Here is a 23,744-nt window from a genome sequence, read left to right as displayed (position 1 = left end):
GAGCTGAGAGTGCTTTCTCTGCTCACCACGCAGCCACTGCCAGCCCTTTGCGGGTTAGCCCCACAAAACCACCACCGCTGATTATCCCTGTCTGCCTTAGCTTGAAAGGGTTTGGGATGAGATGGGGCGGTGGGGCAGGCGGGTTGGGGGGGGAGAGCACAGCCAGAGAAGGGCTGTCCTGGGGATGCTGGACACTGTCCCCAGCTCTGCCAGTGGCCAAGTGGGTGAGACCAGGCTCACCATCAGCCTCGCCATGCCTCAGTTTCCCTCCTTGGAAACAGCAAACTTTTCTGCTCTTCTTCAGCTGTATCAAGGGTCATACAAGTTGAAATTTTGGCGTCTCCTGAGGCTGCCACGGAGCAGCTTGTAAAGGAGGCAAAAGAAGAGATAAAACAAGGTGGCTCCAGATGATCTGATATCAATCTGTCTCTTGCTTTATGGCTCTGTAATTGCCTCGGCAAGAGCATTTATTTCTCTTTCCTGGTCTGTGTGAAATGTGGTATGTAAGTGTGGCAGGAGGTGGAGGGGGGAAGAGACGTTTGTTGTGTAGAATAATTGTCCTTGCCCAGAGGTTAATATGAAATATTAGAGTACCAAACAGATGTCAGTGGCCTGGAGAATGGCCTTTATCAGACCTCCCCTGGCAGTGGCCCGGAGGGACCGGCTGTGCACAGCAATGCCCAGAACCCGTTTCAATGCCTTGTTCCCCTCTGTGTCTCTGCAGCTCAGCCGTGTGGGGGCCGCCTGAACTCCAAGGATGCCGGGTACATCACCTCCCCGGGGTACCCCAATGACTACCCCTCCCACCAGAACTGCGAGTGGGTCATCTACACCCCTGAATCCAACCAGAAGATCATCCTCAACTTCAACCCCCACTTTGAAATCGAAAAGCACGACTGCAAGTAAGAGCCTTCCTCTTCCTCTCTAGTACAGTCACCTCCTCTTCCCACTTTGCCTAGGAGTATGGGCCTCATGCTTCCTTTTACGTGAATACAAGCATCGTCCTGAGCCCCCATAGCGCTTCATCTCATTGCCTTTCGGTGGCAAGTGTGGCTCTACCAACTGTGTGGTTATAAGATGCTGCTTTGGGTACATAGGATGAGCCTACTCTGCATTGAACTGGTGGTTCTTAACTCAGCCCAAAATCACCTGAAAGCAAAAGCTAACAGGTTTTCAAACCAAGTTTGACTTTGGTTACAAGGCAGCTTGTTTTTCTCAGTGTTGAAGTGGCCTCAGTGTCCTTTTAAGCCGTGTTGGGAGAGCAGAGCAATTTCCTGGCATGTAACTAGGCAGAGGTATGGCACAGAGAGCCAGCCCTAGGGCTGGAGACCCAGGCTGTTTGGGCTGGATCTGGCTCTCTACAGTGCTTATTCTGCTGCGTTTTGTAAACTGGGGGTTTGGTTCTGTTTGCCTTTTTTCTCTTTTCTTCTAAGAAGGGACTTGGAAACTAGATGTCCGGGGAAAACAATTAACAGCTAGTAAAGAATAATTAACGGCATCAAAGGGCACTATAAAAGGCTGAGTTAATAACATGGTCTCAGCAGACATATAAACCTGTGTATTTAATCTGGAATCCACAGGCAGCTACAGGGATACCTGAGCTGTTTAGGAGCTTGGGGTCTCCTAAAATGGGCCTGATACAGCAGTCTTGCCAGACACACTGGTCCTGTTGATTAAAAGGGGGTTATATATGGAGAGGGGAACTCTTTGTATAAAGGACAGAGGGACAAGGGAAGCATTTATGGGACTGTAGGATCAGTCCTGTGGAGAACAAAGAATTCAGCATGGGTTTGATGAGGTACTGAAGGTTATGAAGCCTAGAGCTGGGTTCTTAGCTACCGTAAATCAGCGTGGCTTCTCTAAAACCGTAATGCAGGTGTGCTGACTGATGTCACTGGGCATCTCATCACCCCCTACAGATAAAGCCTGGGCTAATAAGGCTTCAAGCACCATGAACTCTCCCTGAAGTCACTATGTGTGCAAGGCGTTCAGCACTTTGCAGGAGTTTGATGCGGGCACAGATGAACACAACAATGCCTTGGCAGTGCATGCGAGAATGATGGTTGTTATCAGATTTTGTTATTGCTTGTACAAGCTGAATTGTATAGCCTTCTCATAGCTAATGCGGTTGCCCCAAATTCACCATAATAAAAGCTTTATAGGCCTATATTTGCAGTGTGTGGAGTGTGCAACATGTACTGGGCAGGGGAATGTTGTGTGCTGGGCAGGAGAGACTCCAGCTTCTGCCTCTCCAAGGTCTTGGGTAAGCAAAGCCAGGTTGGTCAAAGAGCCAGAAACTCCCATGAGCAACCTGCCTTTTTCCTCCATGTGTAGGAAGCTGTCGGTTTTGGCTCTGAGCACCCTGGACAAGCTCTGCTATGTTTTGCTGCCTGTGAGAGAGCAGAACCTGGTCCCGACCTGCAGGTGGTGTGTGCTGGAGGGACTACCTGGGCGCTGGAGGTGTTGTCCCCTTGCTGCTTTCTACCTTATCACGGCAGATCTTCTGAGCGGCTGCTGCGTGGTCTCGCCCTTTCCCTTTCTGTGTGTACGTGAGCGCGGGGAGCCTTTCGTTAAAGCAGAAAGGTTTGAGTTGGAGACGTTTGGTCCCCCGTGTGGGACATGAATGGTGGAGTGTTTGTCAGGTTCTCTGATTCAGTTCAGCTCCTGCGGCAACGTTGCTCTCTAGAAACCAGGTATTAACATCAAACATCTCCTGAAAGTGAAGTTTGCCTGCACCTGTATCCCCACAGCTGGCACTTGTGTGGAAGAGAAACAGGGTTCATCCACAGGGTATTTGGGCTTCTGCTGCCCACAGGTGTGAGCTGGGAGAGAAGCTCATTTTGGGAGCCTGCAAAGGAGTAAGTGTGAAAGAACTTCATGGACAGTGGTTGATAAAAGGGAAAACCAAACAGGTGAAGACAGGAGGAGGATTTATTTTTTGTAAGTGACCTACCAGAAGGACGCAGGTATTAACACTGTGTAATGCTCAGGCATTAAGCAGTGCGAATAGGTGACTATCTAGTAAATAAATCTCATCTGAGAGTTAAAGGGTATTTCGTGAAGAAACAAAGGCCTCATTGCAACTGCGGATAGGAACCTTAACAGGAGTTCAGCATCAAAGAAACAGTCTCAGGGCAGAGCCCTTCTTTTGACATCTAATCATTAATATAAAGCACATTCGCACGAAGGTGACAGGCTGATGAACCCCCTTGTGGCACTTTGTCTCTGAGCAGACAAGGTTCCCCCTGCTCTGGTGTTGCCAGCTGTCAGAGCAGGGCCGCTCTGTGCTTCCAGCTGCCAGAGCTAAACACCGTAACCCCTTCCTCTGTCGCTTCTTCCTTCTACATCTTGTTTTACCTTATTAGGCTACAGTTTCTCCCTCATAAAGCATAACATTTACATTCCTAAAACCCGTTCTAAGACCTACAAAAATATCTGCAAAAGTCTTCTTAGTTTTACTGTGTCCTTTCTGGACTTCCTCGTATCTACTTTAGATTTCCCCTTGGGACGGGAGGCGTTTCCTCCTGTGTTTTGTACCATTCCTGGCACTCTGGGGACCTCTGTGGAAAGGTCAGTGATTTCCCCTGGCCTGGCAGCTGGCCGGAAAGGTCCTGTGTTTATAATAATTCCATGTGAATACCTCCAGAAAAAACTGCAGATACCTGTAATTTTAGAGAGAGGATGGACAGTGTCTCTGGCTTTGGTTACAGGTGTTTCATAGATCGAAAGAAATCAAAATGAGTTGCTTTTTGAAGGCACAGTGTCAAATGTATTTACAATATGAAAGAATGAATTTCATGAGCTTTCAGGTTTGGAGGAAGAACCTCTTGCAGACCACAAGCAGCAAGGGCTGGCTGCCGGACCCTGCCTGGAGGGCAGGAGCATCAGCCAGGGATGCTGCCCCATCCCCAGGTGGTAGCCAGGGGTGGCTGCTCAGTCCTGATTGTTGCCATTGTTTTTCTGGAGACGCATCTGGGCTTTAATTATTTGGCTGTGTCCAGCTGCATTAAGAAGTAAATGCCCTCCCCCCACCTCCAAGAGTAATTTGGAGTAATTGAAGCCCCAAAACATATTTATCTCTCTTCATCTGTGCTCTGAGGAAGCATCTTACTCTAAAAGGCACTTCAGGTTAAGAAAATTTGCCTCCTCCTGCAGTTGTGGCTCTTGTGTGGCAGCACAGCAGGGATCCCTGTTGGAGAATGGGACCTGGGCTGTTGTTCACGCTGTCCTGCAGCTGTGGGGCCACAGTGAAAACGTCACAGCCAAGAGGGAAGTTTGACGTTCTGATAAAAGACCTGCCAAACTATTCGGAAATAACTGTAATAAATAGCTTGTCTGCTCACCGTTTCTTACTCTCCATGCTGCGAGCGCAGCTGTTGCTTGGGCACTATGGCCCCACGCCATGGGTATCTGCTCTCTGGAGAGGGAAGTGACAGCCAGTGGAAAAGAGCACGCTGCTGCTGTGGCAAAATGTGTCCACCCCCCCTCACGGCAATGCCTTGTGCATGCCAGGGTTGATTTGTGATCCCAGGAGTGACCTGAACCGTTTGCAATAGGTGTGCAACGGGGGTGGCAATGCCCCGGCTCGTGTGGTCACGTCGCTGAGCTGCCCGCTCCTTCCCTATTGCCATTTCACTGTTCTGTCTGCGCTGCTTGCTTGGAAAATCCAAGTCAGAAACCTCAGCTCTGGGTGAATCACTGCATTTATAACCACCTTTTCCATTCGTGCCTCCCTCCTGCTGCTAGGTCTCTCTTTGGACTGTTAAAATCTCCCTCTCCAAGTTGGCCACTGACTCTGCCGCATGGTTCCGCCAGGCTGGGCAGAGCTGCTGTTGAGTGCTGGCGTTGCTGTGCACACACGGCAGATGCACGCTCCCTCCAGACCCCGGCAGATGGGCTTGTGCTCCCCCTGCAAGTGAAAGACCTTTCAGCTGAGTCATAACATCTGCACCAGAGGAACGTTGTTTGAAAAACAAAACAAAAATCAACAACAAAGCACAACCCGACTGATAATCAGACTGTCCCAGGGGGGTGTTCTGTAGCCCTTTCCAAGGCATGCTGCAACTGGGTTGTGATGGGTGGGATCCCTGCCTGGGGAGGGTTTGGGGGCCTGCTGCTGTGGCTTGCAGCCCCCTCTGGTGGCACATGCCAAATGCTGGAGACAGGGACCCAGGGTTTTAAAAACAGGCAAGAGATGGCAGATGAAAGACAGCCCTGAGCTGCACAGTCAGGCTCTTCCTCCTGACTTTGGCTCCCCATGTCAAACCTGGGGGGTTTCCCCGAAATGGGAACTGGGACCAGTGTAATGAGGAAATTTATGCGGTTGTCACTGTGACCTCGTAAGTGCCACCGTGGTGCCACAAGAGTTGAAAGAAGTTCAGCATCTTTATGTGTGCTGGGTACTGGGCAGCCATGGCAGGAGGTGCCCCTTCTCCCAGCCTGAAGGGCAGAGGGGACCAAGGTTTGGCAAGGAAAGACCCCCACATGCTCAGCACCCCACTTACAGGGGACATGGGTAATGACACGCTGCTGTTCCTGGGCCACACTACAAAGGGTCGGTGAAGGCTTGTTGTGGCAACGTGACCATCTCCTGTGCTCACAGGAGGCTGGGCACTGAAACAAACCAGCTCTGCATCCTTCCTAGAGAGCAGCAGAGACCCTGGCCTAAGTCCCTCACTCAGGTGGCGGGGGGAGCTGCAGTACTTAGCCTTGGTCTCTTGACCATCTCCTTCAAACAAGAGCATAATATTGCAAGAAGCTGTCCTTCATCAGTGAAGGTTAAGAGTAGACAAGGCAGCAATCACGGACAGCTAATTAGTAAGTGCTTTGAAAAGTATGCATAATTAGCTTATTCGTAAACATTTTAGAAACAACGCAGTTCATCTTGTGGTTGGTAAAATGCCTAGAAAATAGGAAGACATTTGGAGCACTGCAGAATGGTTTGGGGGGGTTCTTTGCTGGGATGTGAGGGGAAGTGACTGCATCTCCTGTAACACTGGTGGAGTCAAGCTTTAACTTTGCAGAGAGGGGAAGTCAAAGATGAGATGTTAAGGAAGGCATTTGCTTGCTCATACGTTTGTGGCATGGGTAGCCAGAAGCAACATTTCTAACGTACAGGAAATAATTCAGTCTGGGTAACATGACACTGCAGCTCAACTTGTCTTCAAATGAGCTTCTACTGTTTTTTAATTCCATCCAGCATCCGCCCTATGGTTCATAATTCCCATCAAGCCCAGGTCATTTTTCCGAAATGAAACATCAGTGAATGGGCTAGCTATGATGGTGTTAGACCAGCACATGAGTTAACAACTCAAGGTTACTCACATCTCTCTGCTGCCCATCCACAGAGCTGTGACAGCTCAGCTGGCTCCATGGCTCTGCTTCCCTGTGCTCCAGAGCCTCTCCCTGGGGGGACGGGCCAAGTCCAGGCTCTGCAGAAGGTGATGGCCCCAAAGGAACACTCCCGGGGTCTCCCGCGTCCCGCCGGCTCACCAATATCCCGTGCGTAGGAGTCAGATCTGGTTTTGCACCTTGTTTCCTGTTGGCATGAAGACAAATTGGGGGCCAGCTGGTGATACTGGAGACAATAGCATTAGAGACAGAGACCTCTCCCCCTCCTTCCTGCTAGCGAGGAGGAGAAGGAGGAGGAGGCAGTGGTGAACTCTCAGCCTGTCTGGCCAGTGTGGGAGGGAGCGGGACCTGTGGTGACTTCTCACTGACAGGGTTCAGGATCCAGCTAAAAGTGATGGAAACATGTGCCTTTTGTGACCGTGCAATGCAAGCCCCTTGTGTTTTTGCTGACCCCACTTAGCACAGATGCTGTAGGGCCACGATAGAGTGGTCCCACTGAAATGGCCCGATGGTGCTCATGATTTCAGCTCAGAGTTCAAGGCCCTTGGCTGCCTCTGCAACAGTACTCCCGCTCACTGGGTGACACCAGGTGACACCATTCACAGAGGCTTATCCTGAACAGGTGGGTCTCCGGAGCCTGGAGGGTTGGTGGCTTTTTTGCATCACACAGCAGGGTTACCAGTGCTCTGCCATGTCACGGGTTTGCTGTCTGGATGCAGGAGTTAGAATGTTTAGCAAATGTAAGGAGAGTGCCAGAATGACATTTTTAAAAATGATCCTTTTTTTTGTTAAGGACCAGACGCAAAGCCCAGTAGAGGCAGCAGGAGGTTTTACCTTGATTGCTGTAGGAACTGGATTAGGCTTTTAATGAGCAACTGTTTGCCTGAGCTACACGCAGCCTTTTTAATGGATATCATCCCTATTGTCAGGCTGTAACAAGGGAGTGGCAGACTCACCAGCAATATCAGGGCTGGGAGTTGTGAGATTTGGGTTCTTCTCCTTTCCTGCTATTGATTTACTGTTCCTGCTTTAGCAAATTACATTAAATTCTCCGCCCTATGAAGAAGAGAAGACCTGGGTGTGTGCAAGCATAAAACCCAGTCTAGATAGCAACAGTGCATTGCACACTCCCCTCCAAAGGCAGCAGCATCACACAGGAGCAGGTCAGAGCACTGCAGATGAGGACTGGTTCATTCCCAGCCTTTTCTGGCTGGGTGTGAATTCTACAATTAAATATGAATGTGAAATAAAAAGAACAGACTGCAAAGAGCAGACTGCAAACAGAAGAAATTTCTTGTTGCTTTTGGCCGGAGCTCAGCACAGAGCTTATTTGAAAGAATTGGGGGAGGTTGGTTTTTAGTCTGAGACTAGTTCTCAGTTTTCTTTAAATCAAGCGGCTGCACACCACCCTTGAATGGCAATGTAATGATATGTTGCAAACCACAGTCTGGTGATCCTGGAATTCCTTATAAGTTAATAGCAGTCATGGTCCACTAATCACAGCTAGGATGTTTTAAGCAACTGTCTTTGATACATCAGTTCAAACACACCGTAGAGAGCCCTCCTCATGCTGGCTTAGCGAGTAGATGAGTAGATCATTAGAAAGAGTGAGTAACCTGGTGGGTTTTATTGGTTTATTTTGTTGGGTTTTTTTTCCCCTTAATCCCAAGGGATTCTTGGGGTCTACATACAGGGTTGCTGAGCAATCACCGTTCAGTATTATGGTGATGGTTTTAAAGCAGCACTGGGTCAGACGTGGAGATATCAGTGTTTAATAACTTTCTAGAAGCAGAGCCTGAAGCAGTGGGGTTTGACAGGAGAAATCCTGTGCCAAATACTTAGTCCCATTACAAATGCCACAGAAAACTGGCAAGGCAGCTGCTCTGTGTGTGCGCTATGTCTGCCCCAAACATAATTTCTTGTAGAGGTACCGGAGGCGTTGTGGTTGGTGTGGGGAAGGGTGCACCCCGTTATTTTGCGGCGGTCCAGGGGAGAGCCCCTGCGCTCAGCCCTGTGCCTGCCCAGGCCCTGCCGTGTGCAGGGTGTTTGCACGGGAAGTGCTCAGTGTATTAGAAACCCGCAGGGAACCCTCGGAGCTGGGGTTGTTGATGGATGTCCAACAAGGAGGAAGACCCCCCCACCGCCAGCACGAGAGCTTGAGGCATGTGCACAGCTTCCTTCCTCTTGTGTGAGCGTTGGTGTGAGGTTTCGTTTACATTGTTATTTTGAAGGGAAAAGGGAAGGTGTAATGCCTGGCTCTCTTTCACGTTGTGTCTTTGGTAATGCTGATGTTTGGCTGATAATCATGGGTTAGGAACAAGGTCTGGGATCTCCATCAGCAGAGGGGACTGACTCACCATTGATCTATGTTCACTGCATCTTGTTGAAGTTTTTTGACCTATTTGATTTCTTAGGTTTTCTTTTGTGAAAACCCTCTTGATTTTTCTGCCGTTCAGGAGCAAAACATCTCTCTGTCTTTAAATATGGCAGATGGGGATTTCTTCAGATGTCCAACAACTCAATTGAAGGGAGACCTCAGGAGACCTCTCCCCTTCCCTGTCCCCCTTCTCAGCCTGTCTTTTCATCTGCAATCTGGAGATGTAAGGGCTATAGTAATAGAGTGTCAGAGGAAGTAATTGATTCATCACACACCGAGAGAGGAGTCTGTTGCCTTCAGTGTCAATGGAGCTGAACCACAGCCTGGAAGGGTGAGGGAGGCTTGTAAACACTCCATGGCTGAGCTGGCAGGACAAAGCAGACGCGTCGCCGCAGCTGAGTGAGAGGGTGACACAAAGGGTTGCTTCAAAGAAAATCTTCCTGAACAAAGCAGTGGCGGGGCCCTTGTTTGTGGGAGAAAACAGGGACGCTCCCATCGCCCTGTTCCCAGAGGACATTAAGAAAAGGTACCAACCAGCACCGTGCAGCAGCCCACTCCCTTGTCTCTGTCACTCTTCTGTCTCGGTGTGGCTGCCACTCTGACCTGCTGTCCCAGACAGGGCTGAGCTCACCTCAAGGGTACAGACCAGCCCCTGCAACTGGCTAATTCCTCCCACACCCCCAGACAGACGCTGCTGCAAACGCGCAGCACGGCCTGGTGTGTGCATGGCACTGCTCACCCTCGCCCGGGCATCCGTCATGCTCAGACCCTCGGCAAGGCTCAGTTCAGATGGCTGATGAGCTGCAAGTGCCTGTATTTTGGGCACGTTTGGTGTGCTGTTTGCCCCGAAACCACTCTTACTACAAACGTGCATGGTTGGGTTGTTGTGAAAGTGCCCAAATTAGCGGAGGCTGCAGGCCAGCCTTGGCAGCAAAGCTTTGCTTACTAGTGCTCGGCTGAGGCAGGAGCTGGGCTGTAAATAGGCTGTGTCTGAGAAACGGCGGGGTCAGAAAGCCGTCCTGCGGTGGGCCGGTCCCAGGGTGACCGTCCATCATTAACGAGGGATGTAGGCAGCCAGGAGTGCGAGGGGGGCCGGTCAGGGCTCTGTTCTCGCAACCTCCTTTATACAACTGGTGCTTAATGAGCTGTTTGTTTCAGTTTTGCGCTGAGAAAAGCCAGTGCAAGCGAGAAATGTGTGGCAAGCCGGGCTGCAAAGCTCCCATCCAATGCCAGTTATTACCGGCTCTTTCGTTCTTCTTGGCATGTTGTGTCTAAGGCCGTGACCGATGCGGTGCCAGCGAGGTGCGATGGGGCATCGCTTGCTATGGCTCTGTGGAGGGGCTTTTCCTTTGGGAACGGGGCTGGCACAGCAGAGCATGTAAGCATCCCCTAATCCTCATAGGCACCTGGAAGCCCGTGCCTGAACCATCCACTACCAGTGCCAAAACTGCTCTCCATCTATTGCCTGGGCTGTTGGGCACTGGATCCCAACAGGAGATGGGAACCTCTTCCCCTCTTCCCCCCACTGCAAAGCGAGCAAAGTCAACATCTGCCCCCTGCCTTCTGCCCGCTCTGCTGCTTTTCAGCAGTAAATTTTCCTGTTGTGGCTTTTATCTTTTATTATATACTTTTTTTTTTCTTTCTGTTAGTGATCAAGTGCCTGTGAGTGGTGACAGTAAAATGACATAGAAACCAAAGTCTGATTTTTTCCACAGATGGATTGTGGCAGGAGGAGGAAAGTGCAAATGCAGTTTCTCAAGTGTCCTGCATTTTGGGGTATGAAAAGGTTGTGGGTTGCTTCAGTTCCCTTAGAGCAGCAACAGAAGGCAGAACGTCACAGAAAGGGGGGGCTATTCTTAATGTGCTTTATGTATTTTATTCCTAGTTTCACCACGATTTTTTCCCCCAAAGAATACCAAAGCCATCTTGCAACAAAAGACCCCTGCAGCTAAAGATAGAAGGGTGAGGAATTTATAGAGATGGTTTCGGAGACAGAAATAAAATGAAACAGCCGCCTGTAACTCCTGAACCAACAGCCTGCAGAAAACCCCTAAAGTGCACATTAGCACATCTTGTTTTCTTATATAATGAACGGTTTTCCAGACATGCCCCAGATGAGAACACTTCTCTACTCCAACGCGCCTTTCCGCAGAGATCTGGCAACGCAGCTTGAAGAAGGAGCCCGAGGATGAAGAGCGAAGCGCAGGGGAGCCTTTGCTTTCCCGTCTCGGGGTGGGCAGCAGCGTGCTAGGAGATGATAGTCCCTCCCGAATCACAACTTGCAGATATGTTTTATTCTTCCCTTTGCAAGATGTATTTTGGCTACCTTTCTTTTTTTTCCCCCTGCATAAGTTGGCAGTAACTGCTGACTCTTCCCATCAGTGGTGCTTGTACGGGGGCGAAAACAACACAAGGAGAATAAACAGAGGCTATTTGTAGTTTCCATTTTTTTGTCTTCGAGGCATTTTTGAAGAAGTTTTCCAATCTGTTAGGGTTATTTTCTCTCCCTCTCTGTCTGTCTTTTTTCTTTTTTTTCTTAACTGGATTTTTCTACTTTTTCAGAAATTCTGGTCAGATTTTTGAGGAGATAAGCAAACAATCTGAAGCACAGTGGAATGATTACAAAACCCAACAATACTGTGATTACACAAGATGCAATTGGATGCAACAAATTGAAAACAAACTTCCGAGAAATCCTAAGCCATTATGCACCCGCCCCCCCAGGCCTGGCTCTCCCGCTGCTGCCATCGGATTTTGGTCATTTTAGTCACTGAAACCCAGTGAAATCCCTTCAGATTCAGAGCAATGGTAGCATGTTTAGGCTGTTGCCAGGGTCAGTTATTTCCATCAAGGCAAAACATGGGCAAGCGCTGCCTGCTCTGTGAGCATCTTTTTGCCCCAGCTTGGGCAAAACCAGTTCCATGAGCTGCAGATTGAGACCAGATTCATCTCTCCAATGTTCAGCCACCCAAAGTCCAGGTCCGGTCAGCAAGAGAGATTTAAACTGCCTCTGTGGTCAGTGCAGAACGATTAATCCCAGCTCAAGCTGCTTCCAGTGAGAGCAGAGAACGTTTAGTTGGGTAAAGCTAGATATGTTACAAGCTTTTTAGGTCTGTGCACAAATCTGTATCAGGTTCTATGTCTATGAGGACTGGTTCTCCACCCCAGGATAAATTAGGAGTGATTACTCTTAAAATGGTGAGTTACACATGTGTAAAACCAGTTCAGGTCAAAGGAGAATCCAATTCATCTGCTGTATTTATAATTAATTACTTTGATTAAGGGCTGGCAGCTAAGATCAAACTTCATTGCTCTTGTTTCATCAGACAGCAGAGGTGCTTTCCTCTGCTAATATGGCTATAAAAAAAATACCATTTAAAAGTCCCCAGTAGCTTCTGCAGCAATTTAACCTTTGAAGGGAAAGTCCTGCAGTTGCTCGAGATTGTTTAAGCATCATAAACAACATAACCACCCATGAAATAAGGATTTGGTTTGAAGGTGGCGTGTGGAAGAGCATGAAGATGGGTGGCGACACAGAAAAATTGACTAAGGCAGCTAGCATGTACTGGACATTAATTGTAGCCACACCTTGATTGCACAACAAGCACAGAGCTGCTGCTTCACCGTTCCTTAACCATCTTTATACTGCGGCTGCTATTTCATTTTTAAGAAACAGCCTTTTCTTAGAGCATGTTTAAAAAATCCTTACGCTTTTTATAACAATTTCTGAGAAACAAACCCCCCGCCGCCCTTTCAAAGGGAACAATTGCATTTACCAGCTGCCATCATGGCTAAGCTGGTTCCCCACACCTTCCCCTAGCTACCTGCAGAGTTTTAACACCTGCTGAATTTCACTACAATTGCGTTTTCTCATCCTGTGCTCAGCAGATCCACTCAAGACACCATGACATGTGGTTCAAGCAGACCAGAGGTCTCACAGGCTCAGGTCAACATTGGGCATTCCCAAATTTGAGGCTGTTGGCGTGCAGTCAGTACCTATTTGTCTCTCTGTCCATCTAGGCCAGACTCCTCCAGTATAATATAATAACAACAGCTCTAAATAAACATTGGGGAAGTTGAGGTTGGACTCTCCCCATCCTGGCATATAGCAGCATTTCTGGAGCTCAGCAGTGGCTGGGTGGCACCTGGGAGCAGATCAGCTATTTCACCACTGAAAAGGAGGCAGCCTTATAGTCACTGCGGCTGGGGCTTGTTTGCCTTTATTGTGCCTTGCAGCCTTGTTTGGAGAGCCAGCAGCAAAATGACTTAGGGAAAATAGAGAGAAAGGACTGGGAAACAGAGAGGAAAAAGCAAGCGAGCAAGCGTGAGTAATCTAGGCATTAGAAGTGCTTTATAATTAGTTTATAAAAGCTCTCTTAACATAAGCAAAGCACTTTCTGCTAGAAATCTTTAATAAAAATGCAGCAATATTTGTAAGCATTGTGTGTTTTCCATTTAATTCTGTTAAACAGCTCCAAGAAGAGCATCTAAGCAATGCGTTTTTCCCCTTTCTCAAGCCCCCATTGTCTGGGCGGTTAAAAGCACTTCAGCTTTGCCTCCCTGCTTCAAAACTCCCTGGTGGAAGCCTCTGAGGTGGTTTCAAACCAACTGTCTGGCCTTCCCACTCAAGCAACAGCTGAAAATATCCTGCCAGTGGAGGAGCAGCCAACTGTGGTCACCTTCCCTGCAAGAAGCTTTGGTTAATCCATGGACTATACTTGTGGGTTACAGATGCCGCCCTCACACATTCATGGTTGGCTCATTGGAGCAGTGCCCAGATGGGGAGAAGTGGCAGTGGAAGGTGCTTGGAGATGGCGATTTGCCCAGTGGATGTGACACCAGAGGGGTCAGACCACAAGGATGTTGGTGCACTTTGAAACAGTGGATTTGGTTATATGAGTGACATGCAAATTGCTGGGCACTGGTCAAGACTGTTTGGATGCTGTCGCTGCATAAACATGTCCCACCCAGCTGTGCCCTAGTCTGTAATTATCTGGAAATGAAATGGGTGGAGTAGAAAGCATCCCCAGGGTTGGGTTTTCTTCCGTTTTTTCTTTGTTTTTCACACGGGAAGAACACAGTCTGGAAACCATGCTTAAGCTTAACAACATGGTCCAGCCAGACTAGATTTTAACATGGCCAGTGACCCAACATGAGGAGAATGGGATTTGTCAGCTTGTTTGATTGTGGGCCAAGGCATGGACATGACTGAAGCACACGACGCCAAAAGAGTCTGTGGTGGGGATTAGCTGGTGTTCTTGCTGAAGTTCGAAAGTTTCATCGTTTGGACTGGACCTCTTTGGTGTTTCATTTTGAAAACCTAAAACTTAATTGTTATGTTGGAGGGGAAGTAGGTGCTTCTACTCATCTAGGCAGGAGTTATCTCCAGAGTGTAATAATTTCCCAATTCACACTCTGTTTATATGACCTGAAGGGGAGTTTTGCCTTATGAGAAGCAGAGGGCTGGGGCCAAGATTTTTTAGCTGGAGAAGAAAACTCTTATGCATTTATATTCATTTTATATTTGGCAAAAATGGCTCTCTGACCTTCTCCTAGGGGCTTTTTTAGTTGTTTGTAACATTTGATTTATTGAGGATTAGCTCCAGTAGGAGAAAGCTCAGTTAGATGCTTGGATGAAGCCAAACAGGGTTTAATTCAGAGAGGCAAATATTTCCTGATGATTTACTTAGTAGATTCATTCTTTTAATTTTCCACTTGCAGATTGCCCATGAGCAGATTGCAATATTCCCAAATTGTATGTATTATTGGAAGTTATTCACCCATTCAATAAGCAAATATTTCTCGGTCCAGAATTTGCTTCTGAAGTTGCCAGGGCTCCTACAGCACTGGGGGGCTCAAGGAGCCATGTGGGCAGCGTTAGGATGTTTGGTGTGTTGGCTACAGCAGAACCTGTGATCATTACCCTCAAGTAGTTGAATCCATGTACTGTATTGGCGAGTTATAACCCCACGAGGACACAAACAGATGTGATTCCCGGGGATGCAGCTAACCTCTGCCTGTGCCATGCGAATGGCAGCTTTTACAATCTACTCCGTTAACTGTTTTGCCAACATTGGTGTTTTTGCCAAATTAGTTTTGTGCCACACATTGACAATTTCACTAGTATCCTGTAGTCCTGCGGCACAGATGTGTACTTCAGATGTGGAAGGGCTGCAGGCACACTGAACGCAAGTAGTTATTTAGAGAACAAAATGTCCCTGATGTTTGCTCAGTGCTACTTTAAACAAATAGACAAACAAGGAGGAAAAAATTCTACTTAAAAGAAGCACTATGGCCGCCCTCTATGTTTCTTCTCCCCGGGGAGGTGGTGGGATCAAGCCACACATGATGGACGTTAGCGGGGTCATGCAGGGTGCCGCTGGACGGTGTCAGGGTAACGCGGGGTCAGGAGGTGACGGAGAGCTGCACAGAGCAGGGAGAACAGATCTTCATTTACATTGCTGCGTGTCCACCCACCAGCAGAGCCAATTGCTCTTCCTGTGCGAGCGCCTCTTCTCAAGACCACTTGAATTTCGCCTTGACCAAGCCAACTGGGTCTGTAATGAAATTAAAGGCTGGGTGAGCGCGGCAAGCGGAGCGCTTGGTCCAGCACAGACAGGATTTTATCTGCAGGCATTTTACTTCTGGCTCTCAGCCTGGTTTAGTCCCAGAAAGGAGCGAAACCGAAGCCGGCTGAGCCATCCTTCTTTGTGGAGGAGCACACTGAGTCCCTGTAAGTTTGTTTTGAGATTGTTGCCTGCCGATGTGTGCTTTGCAGAACAGGAATGAGTCACATGAGGATCATTCTGTATCCAGCAAGCTACTTCTCCTTTCAACTCTCCCTTCCCAAACAGGAGATCTTGTGACAAAGAAGAAAGGCTGATTCCTGGCAGCCTGGAAGTGCTTTTTCCTTCCCTGGCCCCGTGAGAAGAGCTGTAGCATGTAGTTAAACAGGTTGATACAAAGTGAATAAACAGTCCAAGAGAGATGGGCAGTTTCTGTAAATAGCAGTGTGCTGGCCAGAGAGGAGAAGAGGGATGGGAGAGCGCGGGTGTTAGAAAGCAACCGAGGAACAAGATGTTCACATAAAAGCTGTTTGCTTCCTCACAGCACAGAGACTGATACTACCTTGCCATTAGTCATGGCCTAGAAAATATGAAGGAATCTGCGGGGGTTTCACCTTCCAGCCAGACCTGCAGATTCCTCCACAGGCTGTTGGGATGCCCAGGAGCCGTGTTGGTGGGCATGGGGCATCACCCGTGGGGTTTAGCAAGGCAGGCTGCACTTACAGGGCGTGCAAGGCAATGGTAAATGTGGTTATTCAGCTCTTATGCAGTGCTTCTCATTCACAGAAAAGCTTTGTTAGCGCTTAATAGAAGTCGGTCAGTATTACTGTTCAAGGGCCAAGTAACTGTACTGGCCACACTTGTTAAAAGACTGATGTGGTGTCAGACAGTGCACAAAATAGCTACCCACTCACATGGATTAAACTGTTTGTTTAATGCTTGGCGTGTGCTTGGCCAAATCCCACCTGGAGAGTGGAATAAATGGAGCTATGCTATGTGCATGATGGCACTTAAGGAGGGAGGTAAGGGAATGGGAGCAGCCCCAGGAGAGGTGTATCAGTTTCTCCCATGGCAAAAGAATCTTGTAGAAATAGAGTCAAATCGTGTCCTAAATTCTGTGTGTTGACTCTGAAGTTGATGTGGGTGCAATGAATTAATGATCTGAGGAGCAACAGATGAAGGGCCTCAAATGTAGCCAGACAGACAGTAGGGAAAAAAATGTATTGGGAGGTGTGTGGTGTGAGTGACAGAGTCCCAGGTGCTTGTCTGAAAGATATTCTGTGAAATATGCAGATATAAAGAAGTGGTTTGTGTTTGTTACTGCCATCCTGAAGCATCTCCCTGGCAGATGGTTTTACTGCCATTTCACCTGCCTCCACAGGTACGACTACATCGAGATCCGAGATGGGGACAGCGAAGCGGCAGACCTGCTGGGCAAGCACTGTGGGAACATAGCACCTCCCACCATCATCTCTTCTGGCCCCTCTCTCTATATCAAGTTCACCTCGGACTACGCACGGCAAGGTGCCGGCTTCTCCCTGCGCTACGAGATCTACAAGACAGGTGAGTGTCTAAGTCGGTGCCTGTCTCCCAGGCTGTTTGCCATGATGATCTTCACAAGGAGATGTCTTTGGCCACCTTTTCAACAATGATATTTCGCGTGTTCACTGGTGATGAAGGGCTTTTTGTTGTTGTTATTGTTGAATTTTTTGTCGCATCACATTTCAAAGAAGGTAAAGATGTTAGTGGTGCATGATGGTGCATTTTTGGATCACAGTGTGGCATCAAAAGCAGGGTTCCTCATTAAATGCTCTCTTGTACTGGAGGATTGGAAACATTTATCTTTTCTCCCTGGCATGTGTGGAGCTTGTTAGGGCTACGTGGGTGTTGTCCCACAGGTAGGAGCTCATGGGGGTCTCCTCCTGTGGAGATGCGATTCAGAGCTGATCAATGATGCTGTGTTTTCTCCCCCTGGAAACGGGGTTGTAACTGGGAAGTGCTGGTTTTCAAGGGACTGCTGTCAGCAGTGCTGTCAAGGGCTGAGATGGCACCTTTCCAGGCAGATATAAGAGGAACTATTCATAATCCTGTTTAATACCGAACTATTATTGAGGAAAGGAAAAGCTGCTCAAAGGCCTTTTAGTAGTGTTTCTGTCTAAATATTTGCCAGAATTGTATGTCTGGGAAGAAGGAGGCTTGAGAAAATAAAACCCACTCTGTGCACGCTGTGTGTGTGCGGGTGAGAGAGGTGCCAGGGGAACAAGAGTGTGTTTTGCACAGGGATGTGGATGCCTGCACTGTGCCCACATTCCTTCAGTGGTGCGTTGGAAGAAAACATGTGCGTGGCTTTCACATCATCGCATCCAGCAGGAAAAATATGCCCATGAGTGGTGAAGATGCAGGAAGGAGCACAGCAGGGTCGCTGACCTGGCGTGTCACAGGTAGATGTGAATGCAGAGACTCTGCTGCAAGAGGATGAGAATGGGGCTCCCCAGATTCATTGTGAAATGGCAAGGACAGGAGGTGTCTGCGGGTTCAGGTGGATGAGGAAAGCGCTGTTGCTGGTGGTTGCCTGGGCTGTATAAGTGGCCACTGAGCTGTTGCGGTGCACCAGCTCACCACTGCTGTTTGTTAATCGTTAAGGTGCAGATTAGCCCTGAAAGAATTTAGTGATTCATCAGGGCTTGCTGAGGCCAGTTGCCAGCACGGAGGATGGCAAAGAATGCTTGTGTTCAGGTGGGAAGAATGCTGACCGACCCACCTCAGCCTGCCTTGCCTCTCAGAGCCCACCAGACTGCGTTGGGTTGTGCGTGTCCGGACATTGGGTCCGTGTCCTGAGTCGTGTGTCCATGGGAAGGGATGGCAGGCAGGAGCCCTGTCTGCCTGGGTGGGAGCCAGCAATGGGCCAAATTCATAGGAAAAGCAGATTTTGTCACTGCTGGTAGGGAGGGAAGGGAAGCAAGGGCTGCTCTGAGAGAGAGTGGATGTTGGGTGGAGGCTGGGACTGAGTTTGCGTCCCTCCGTGTAGGTCCCTGCAGAGGTGCTCTCAGTGATGTTGGGTCTCCTTTTGCCACCACCACCCCCCGCAGGCAGCCATCCTCTCCAGAAATAGCCACTCTTTCTTCCAGCCGCAGCTCACCCCATCCAGCCTGGCAGGGCGGGTTTTGGCAGAGGAGCAGGGACAAGCCTGCGATCCAGGGGCACCCCCAGCCCAGCCCCTGTCCCCTGGGGTCCCAAGGAGGGCAGTGGGCAGCACTGGCTGTGGGGCCACCGCAGTACAAGCAGAACTTTCCGTCTGAGCTGTCAGGGTAGCCAGCAAGGGTGTCAGCAGCTTTAAAGGTCATTGGATTGTCATTGTCCACATCAGTAAAGGCAGCATGGTTGTTGCTTCTTTCTTTTGTAAAGGTGACCTAAAAAAACAACTGTTTTCAACTGAGCATTTATTTCCACACCTTGTGCTACATTTCCCCTATCGCGGTGTGAGAGAGGAGCAATCTGCATACAAACAACTGCATACCAGCCTTTGAATCCCCCGATGGGTATCAGTCAGCGGTCTGTGGGCTGGTCCAGCCTCCCTGCTGCTGGCTTTATGAGTCAGCTTGGCAGGGCTGGCCTGAGCTCTGCATCCTGGGCATCAAAGTCTCCTCTCGGGCTGGTCCCTGCCAAAGCCAGCTTGAGTCCTGTTGATTGTCTGCAGCTTCCTTATAAAAAGCTGATCATTGTGTTTGCTGCCATCAGCCAAACCGTAGACAAAGATGCCAAATGCGATAAGAGCCCCACATGAGGAAATTGTTGTTGTCTAATGCAGTGACATAGTTATGTCTCTCTCCTGTCTCTAGAGGACAGTCCCTGACTCCGGGTTTAGTCTTTGATTTTCTTCCTAGCTCAGAGCTTTTCCCTATTTACCTGTTTGTCTTTCAAGCTGTTTAGAACAAAGTACACCCATATCCCTGTTCATGGCATTACGCTGTGATTTGTGTTTGGCCTTATTTTTTTTGCCTCTGCGTTTTACCCCACAGGTTCACATCGGAAAAGCTGGCTGCTTCATTAGGTAGTCAATTAAGAGCCTCTCCTGAGTAGCTCTCCAGCTAGGTGCTGCATAATGCAGTACTGGGATCCTGCTATTACTGCAGGCTGCTGGCCTGACTCCTGTAGGTTAATGCTGAATTGAATAACAAGTCTCCCATTAGTCCCAGGAAGGCTCATGCTGCCTGGAAGAGCTGGAGCAGAAGGGTTTGTAGAGGAGAAGGAGGGTATCCCAGTAAAACCAAAGCAGAAACCTTTGCGAATGCTAATGCTGGGTTGAAGCAGCGACTGGCAGCCTCTCTAACATCCCCTTTCGTGTCCAATAGCTTCAGGCTGCAGATTTCTGTTGCCTATTGTCCTGTCTCTGCAGCGTAGCAGTTTCAAAGTCACCGTGGCATGAATACAACGCAAATTCCCCTTTCCCTGGCCACCCCGAGGCACCTTGGCTGTGTGAGAGGGGGCACCGAGCTGGCCCGGCTGTAGCCGAGGCCAGTGCTGGGGTCAGCAGTAAATAAGAGACAACATTGTCTGCCCTCCTCGCCACGCAAAGGTCTTCCTTAAGGATAGAAATAACTTGCATTTCTGGTGCGGCCAGCTCGGTCTGTGAGAAAGAGGGCTCTGTTCCTCCTCTCAGCAGAGACAGCCCTGCCACGCTTACCCCAAATGCCGTGGCCACGTTGTGGGGGACGTGTTCTGGAGCTGGCCCTCATCCCTTGCATGGGTCTCTGGGGGTGGCGGGTTAACCATGCGCTTCCTGAGGGTTTCCAGCTAACAGTGGAGACATTGGCACCCTCCTCCGGACCCTTTCACTGTGTAAATATTTGTGCTTCCTGGTTTTCTCAAGAGGAAACCGAGGCACAGATGTCCATGCCACAGTGAGAGAGGCTGCAGGAGACCAGCCCCTGGAGACAGGTTTTTCCAGAGGGGTAGCATCCCTGTTACTCCCCTCTGCCTCTTGCCGGGCAGCCCCCTCCCCAAACAGGGGCTCCTCCATCAGACTTGGAGCTGCTGTGTCCCTTTGGCCACCACCACTGGTGTGGGGGACAAGGCAGGGTGCTGGCCTGCCAAATTGCAACTGTGGCTTTGGATGGGATCACTGTCCTAGTCCTATTGTTGGAGTGATTGGCAGGAGAGGGATCAGCAGTGGCAGATGGGTTACATTTGCAGAGCTGTCTGAGGGATTTAGACACAGGCTGTCCACTCCAGCGAATACACAGACTTGGTCTCTCCACCTATGGAAAGCTTTGAAAATCACTCTGTTGGTCCTCACAGGAATTCACACAGCTCTTGGGTTACAAGACATTTCCAGAACTGAACACACAAACCCTCTAAGCTCAAAATCGGGTTTCCACAGTGTGTCAAGCTGTTGGCATTAAGCTGCATTGTTGCTAAGGCTGTGGGTTTTTTCCTGCCTCTACAGGCTCCGAGGACTGCTCTAGAAACTTCACTGCCTCCAATGGCACTATTGAGTCTCCAGGTTTCCCTGACAAGTATCCACACAACCTGGACTGCATCTTCACCATCATAGCCAAGCCAAAGACAGAAATCCTCCTCCACTTTCTGCTCTTTGACCTCGAGCATGACCCGCTGCAGGCGGGGGAAGGAGATTGCAAATACGACTGGCTGGACATCTGGGATGGCATCCCTCAGGGTAAGCCATGGGGTGATTGTGCTGCTGTCCTCAGCCTCTCTTGGTGTCTCATGGGACACTCCAAGATACCACTGGTCCTCCCTCAGGGAAGGGCAGTGGGCTCATGCAATGCTGGGAGCACCTCCCCATCCTAACACCAAGAAACAGAGCAGATTGGACCATTTCCCAGCAATTGCGGAGCAGTGCCTGCTGCAGTAGATATTTCTGCACGGTGCTCTGCATGGCACCGGGCCAGCAGATATAAAAGAATATCCCAGCCCCAAAGCCTTTCTTTTATCCTGATCAGTCCTGCTGAGTGATGCCAACGTGCTGGTGACCCAGGAGGCTGGTGTAAAAGGCGATATTACCACTGCTGCTCTTTCTTTTGCAGTTGGCCCCTTGATAGGCAGGTACTGTGGCACTAAGATGCCCTCCGACATCCGCTCAACCACCGGTGTCCTCTCGCTCACCTTCCACACGGACCTGGCGGTGGCTAAAGATGGTTTCTCTGCTCAGTACTATTTGATCCAGCAGGAAGTCCCAGAAAGTAAGTTGGAAATGTGTGTGTTTGACTTCAGGCAGTCATATCACTGTTTTTTCCCCCAAGTTTTCACTTGGCACATGCGAGAGTGAGGCAGGCAGGATTGTGTCCAGGGACGCAGTCACACTAGGTGTGTTCTCTGATTCTCATAGAAGTGAGAATTCAGTAGGAATCACACTTTCTGACCTTTCTTTGACTTTTCGCTTGCTTGTGAAGTCTCCTCAATACCTTTTGGGATAGAATCCTTCACGTGTGTGCTCAGCCCAAAGGATTTAGGGGAAGACTTCAGCCCAGCAGGTGCAGCAGATTCTTTAGAGCATGGGGGAAAATACTCTCTGCTTCTCTTGGGTTTTCCAAAAACTCACAGCCCCTAACTACAAACTGGAACTTCTTGGCTAATTTAAAAATGCCAAAAGCTCTAAGAATTTCAAACCAAGTATGGTTTGGATCTCTTATTAAGGCAGGTAAATTGTTGTGGAGTGAGGAAGTAAGTTGTGTGTTTTGAGAATGAAGGGCATTTTGATTCTTTGTGATGAAGCTTGCAGGTGAGGAAGGATTCAGTTTGTTTTCCCATGGTATTTTTACATCAGAGCTGCAGTTCTCGACCTTTGTTTGCAGTGAATCTGTGATATGACAGAAGAAGCCTTCAGGACACCCTCAGTCCCAGAGGAAGAGAAGGGGGTCCATGACCCGACACTGAAAGCCCATGATGGAGAGCAGGGGAGAACAGGGGTTGTGCAGCTCCAGGGCAGTTGGGTTACAGGCTCTTGCTCTGTGATTGAGTCAGGGATGTTCTGCTGAGGCTGTGAGAGTTACAGACAAGCATGAGCTCTTCACCATTATCTATATCCACACTCAGTTGGTCTGTTCTTTAATCTTCTTTCTAGTCTGTTCTTAAAAACGATTGGGAAATAAAATGTTAATGACACACAAAGCTTGAGAAATCAAGCACGAGAGCTGGTGTAAAATTGAAACTTTAATAATACCACTGAGATCTTAACTTGGTCCATCATTTCCACTCAGGGTTGACTTGGCCATATTAAAAACACAAGCAGTTTGGTGGAGCCCTATTGATTTACAGTAGCGGCACCCTTGGACCCTTGCAGTATTTCCTATCAATATTTGCTTTGCTATTGTTTTTAACAGGACAGCTGCCATAAAATATACGAGATGGGCAACAAGATTGAGCTAATTGTGACTTTTAAAGCTTTAGAAGTGAGGAAACCCAAATGAAAGCATACCAGAGTCTTTCGTATTCTTGGCTGGTTAATTCCTATGGGCTTGATACCACATATAGCATACGCACATGTACAGAGACATGTATGCATATGCATCTATACTATCACATGCACACAAATCCTTTAGATCTTCCCATTCCAGGCCTTGACATTCCTGCCAGCAGCACAGCAATAAGCACCCCCCCATTGTGCCTGCACATAATCCTCGCCTTGTCAATGCCTAGATTTCAGCTCTGGCCTTCAAGAAACTGCGGAACTTTGTGTCAAAGGGACTTGGGACACCTTGGTGGTAATGGAGAGAGGGAAGGGACAGAACTGTGTTGAAACTGAGCAAAGGTGAAGGGGATAAAGAGGGAAAGGTCTGGACTGCACCGGTTTTCAGGGGGCCATGCAAACATAAAGCTGGCCCATCTTTAATTTTTCAGTGCCATCTGTGAGCACACACAACCTGCAAGATGGTGGGGATCTGTTCCTCTTTCCGAGCAGGCAGCTTTGCTCGGGGTTAGCTGGGGAGGAGAGGTCGGGGCTGCCTTCCCCTGGGGAGTGAAGTACAGAGGCTGTAAGCTGACCTGCGTGTGTGTGTCTGCTCCAGACTTCCAGTGCAACGTGCCACTGGGGATGGAGTCTGGCAGGATCTCCAACATGCAGATCACTGCCTCCTCCACCTACTCAGACGGGCGATGGACGCCTCAACAGAGCCGCCTCAACAGCGATGACAATGGCTGGACCCCCAACGTCGACAGCAACAAAGAGTACCTCCAGGTACGCACGCTTTGCAGCCCCCCCCTCCCCTCTTCCCTCACCAAATGAAGCGTCGCGCTGTTAAACTGACCCTTGACCGTAAGGCTTGTTGAATTTTTTATTGCCTCTGTGGCTCATGGGGAGCAAGCAGCAGGGGAGCCGAGATGCCTCCGTGAGGTGTGACAGGCTGGCTGTTCCATCAGGGCTGGCTTGACCCGCTGTCCCTCTCCCACCCCCTCCTTCCTTTGCGAAACCTTGATGGACTCTCCAGCAC

At 49.2% G+C, this 23,744-nt stretch overlaps 1 protein-coding gene across 6 annotated transcripts in view; it reads left to right on the top strand.

The window, feature by feature from the left end:
* The window catches only part of NRP2 (neuropilin 2), an 82,209-nt gene that overhangs the window by 9,642 nt on the left and 48,823 nt on the right, over positions 1–23,744 (top strand). For all 6 annotated transcript variants that reach the window (XM_065069457.1, XM_065069455.1, XM_065069456.1 and 3 more), the window contains exons 2-6: positions 725–902; positions 16,676–16,857; positions 20,741–20,971; positions 21,342–21,497; positions 23,322–23,491. In XM_065069457.1, coding sequence (XP_064925529.1) covers positions 725–902; positions 16,676–16,857; positions 20,741–20,971; positions 21,342–21,497; positions 23,322–23,491 — 917 coding nt within the window. The remainder of the gene's footprint in view (positions 1–724; positions 903–16,675; positions 16,858–20,740; positions 20,972–21,341; positions 21,498–23,321; positions 23,492–23,744) is intronic.

Source organism: Columba livia, chromosome 7 (assembly GCF_036013475.1).
Source record: "Columba livia isolate bColLiv1 breed racing homer chromosome 7, bColLiv1.pat.W.v2, whole genome shotgun sequence".
Classification (NCBI taxonomy): domain Eukaryota; kingdom Metazoa; phylum Chordata; class Aves; order Columbiformes; family Columbidae; genus Columba; species Columba livia.
This window is presented reverse-complemented; position numbering and strand designations above follow the sequence as displayed.